Source organism: Galeopterus variegatus, unplaced genomic scaffold (genome assembly GCF_000696425.1).
Source record: "Galeopterus variegatus unplaced genomic scaffold, G_variegatus-3.0.2 Scaffold13059, whole genome shotgun sequence".
Taxonomy (NCBI): domain Eukaryota; kingdom Metazoa; phylum Chordata; class Mammalia; order Dermoptera; family Cynocephalidae; genus Galeopterus; species Galeopterus variegatus.
In genome coordinates this window covers 19,094-22,469 of record NW_007739170.1, presented here as the reverse complement: position 1 = coordinate 22,469, position 3,376 = coordinate 19,094, and the positions used below count along the sequence as shown (strand labels likewise).

At 51.2% G+C, this 3,376-nt stretch overlaps 1 protein-coding gene across 1 annotated transcript in view; it reads left to right on the top strand.

The window, feature by feature from the left end:
* Positions 1 to 225: 225 nt before the first annotated feature.
* The window catches only part of LOC103581442 (retinoic acid receptor responder protein 3-like), an 11,839-nt gene continuing 8,688 nt past the window's right edge, over positions 226 to 3,376 (top strand). The window contains 4 exon segments of the mRNA XM_008563274.1: positions 226 to 288; positions 743 to 851; positions 2,685 to 2,768; positions 2,771 to 2,968. Of these exon segments, the coding sequence (XP_008561496.1) occupies positions 226 to 288; positions 743 to 851; positions 2,685 to 2,768; positions 2,771 to 2,968 (454 nt within the window).

Below are 3,376 nucleotides of genomic sequence, written 5' to 3'. Positions count from 1 at the left end.
CAAAGACCCCTCTGTGCCATGGGGTGACAATGCCTTCCCCTGGGTGTTAGAGGTTGCAGTTATCATGGGACAAGTGCCCAGCAGAAGCATGCTCCATGAGTGGGGCAGTCCCCTCAGTGCTGGGAGCCGATTTTCTCCAAGATGCCACTCTAAGCTCAGATCCCATCAGGACACAGTCAGTCCCTTTATCACAGGCTGTCACCTCCAAGGATGGGTGTCCCAAGGATGGAAGGGGGCTGTTGTGAGGAGGAGGGGGCCCTGAGGGCCATGGCCGAGCTCGAGCAGGAGGTGTGAGGAGGACGTGAGGGTGACTCTGCAGACGACAGACAGCTCCAGACTCCCCTCCCCCACGTTGCTCCAACCTCAGCAAAGGGCTGAGCACACAGGCTGTGGTGTCAACAGGCTCACGAGCTCGTGCACCACGCACCTGTCCACGTGCATGTGCATCCTCAGCGTGCGCACAGACACACCGCTGTAACACACTCACCCAGACAAGCCTCCTCTCCTGCATTCCACAAGGTCATTTCCAGGCTTACAACGTTGGTGACCCCACTGAGTGGAGCCTCTAAACAGGACAGCTGGGGATGCCAGGGTGACAGGAGCTCACGCCTCCCCAGGTTCCAACCAGGTGATGAACATCAGGAACGTGTCCCCAGACCGAGCTGCCGCCCCACCCGCCGAGCCAGGGTTTCTTCTATGGCCTAAAATGCCCTCCCTACAATCTCTGGTTTTTCTGTTACAGTCACGCCAAGAGGCCAAGCCTGGAGACCTGATTGACATTTTTCGCAATGGCTATGAGCACTGGGCCATCTATGTGGGAGATGGCTATGTGGTCCACCTGGCATCTCTGAGTAAGGACAGGTGAAAATGTAACTCTCAAAATACTTGTTAATGAGACAAGAAAACCACTGAAAGACAGAGTTGAGCAAGGGAACCCCAAGTGGGCAGACGCAATCTCCATGAGAAGGCTTGATAAGAAATTGTGTCCCCATGTGCCCTGCAGTGAGCACGGTGGGTTCCGCAGGTCCCCACAGGACAGGGGCATGTCTGTTGGCTCAAACAGTGTAGCTGGGCTGCTTCAGCCTCAGTTCATTCCAGCTCAAAGCCAGGTTACCCCAGTCCACAGATCTGGAATGACTTCAACCAGCCAAGTTTCTGAAGGTCTGGGGTCTAAGGAACGTTTCTCATGAAGAAAAATGTTTTTTCACCCTATGTCCTTTTTTTCTTATGATTTCTATACTTAATAGTCCCTAACAGAAGTAGTTTTTACTGGTTAACACATAAACAAAACTTCTCATAGCAGTGCATGGAGAGCACATGTCAATGGTTTATTTAACTCCTTCATAAGAGAAGCAGAAGATGTCAAAGCCAGTAGAAAGGAGAATGCAGGAGGCAGACGTGCAGATGGCGAATGAAAGAACAGAAGCGAGGCCGGCAGGAGACGCAGAGCAGGCCCCGCAGCTTTCGATGTCCTCTTTGCACCCGGCATTGGCACTGCCGCGGGAAAAGATCATCGTCATCCCCCTCAGAACAGGACACTGGCACCTTATTTTTGAAGAGGGTCATCAGCTACTGAGCACAATAATTAGGCATGTTCTCCCTCTGACCCCCGGCCTCGAGATTAGAAATAGGGGTCGGGGGGGGAACGAGCCTCATTATTGTGATCAGTAGCTCCCGACCCTCTTAAAAAATAACACCTGGACTCACCTTAGAAGGGAATTTGGACTCTATCACTTGATAGCTTCTCTGTGAACCCACCATGGTGGCCAGAGCTGTGGCAGGTCATGCGACAGAAGACACTCAGGTGAGGGGCTCCCTAAGGTCAGCTCAGCACAGGGGAAGGAACTTGCTCTTCGGGGCGTGAGAGCAGCAGTCTCGCCTCCTGCTGCAGGACTGTTCTCAGCACAGCAGAGTCTGATTCTCTCTCTCTGGGCAATACTGGTTGTCAAATGAAGAGAATGATATTTTCCTGAAAGATAAAAAGGAGATTAAATGAGGTAATACATGAAAAACAGCACAGCATAGTATCTGCAGCACGGTGGGCACTAAAACCAATGAGGTCTCTCTATGAAACACACAAGAGGACCGTGTCACCACACCCACCACCACTGTGGCTTTAGGACTGGAGTCTCGCCTCCTGCTGCAGGACTGTTCTCAGCACAGCAGAGTCTGATTCTCTCTCTCTGGGCAATACTGGTTGTCAAATGAAGAGAATGATATTTTCCTGAAAGATAAAAAGGAGATTAAATGAGGTAATACAATAAAAACAGCACAGCATAGTATCTGCAGCACGGTGGGCACTAAAACCAATGAGGTCTCTCTATGAAACACACAAGAGGACCGAGATGAACAAATAATCTGTTTTATTATCATTGTTTATGGGGTGAACATTCTTTAAAAACCTAAATGACCAATAATAGCGGGTTGGTCACGTAAATGATGTACGTGCACATGATGGAACACTGTGGCAGCCTTGGGCAACACAACGTTCATTGTCTTGAAATAATATTTACATCTTATGAAGTAAGAAAACCAAAATCTGTGAATCCTCCGATCACAGGTTTGAAAGGACAAACATCACAGGCTCAGCAGTGGGTTCCCTTGTTCCTTCTTTCCCATCTTGTGCTCTTCTCTCCCCACATCGCCCTCCCCTGCTGCTCCCAATGAGGTGTCTCTGGTTCCAGGTAAGTGCCCCAAGGTTGTCTCTCCCAGCGTCTGCTCGATTCTAAGCGACACACCAGTGATGAAACGTGAGCGCCTGGAGGACGTGGGGTGGGCTGTCGCTACCGGGTCAACAACGACTTGGATCGGGAGTATAGACCACGTCCTGTGACCGAGATCATCAAATCTGCAAAGGAGAAGGTTGGTCAGGAGGTTGAGTACAGTCTTGTGACAAAGTACTGTGAGCACTTTGTCACCGACCTGAGATACGGCAAGGAACACTGCGAGCAGGTAAGGCCTTCTCTGGGTGATCTGTGTCCCACTGGGACGTCTGCTTGGGGCAGGGTTGACTGGGCTGTGCAGCCAAAGGGAAGACGTGAGAGATGCTAAAGCCATCTCTCAGGACCTGCTGACTGGGAGTCAGGAAGTCTGAGCTCCCCTCCCAGATCTGCATCTACTGCACAGAGAATCTGTAGACAGGACACTTCCCCCCTGGGCCTTGCTTTTCATGTGCAGAGGAGGAGTTGGATGGAGGACTCCTGAGGGCCTGGCCAGCTCTAACGTGGATCCTTGGCCTCTGAGAGCAGCTCCTGAAACCCCGTAGGTCATCAGGAGTGTATAGACTGAACTAGGACCATGACACCTCTGCTAAGTCCCCAAGAGCTCTCAAACAAGAGATGTTCAGGATCCATGGGCCTTCTTCGTAAGAGCTCAG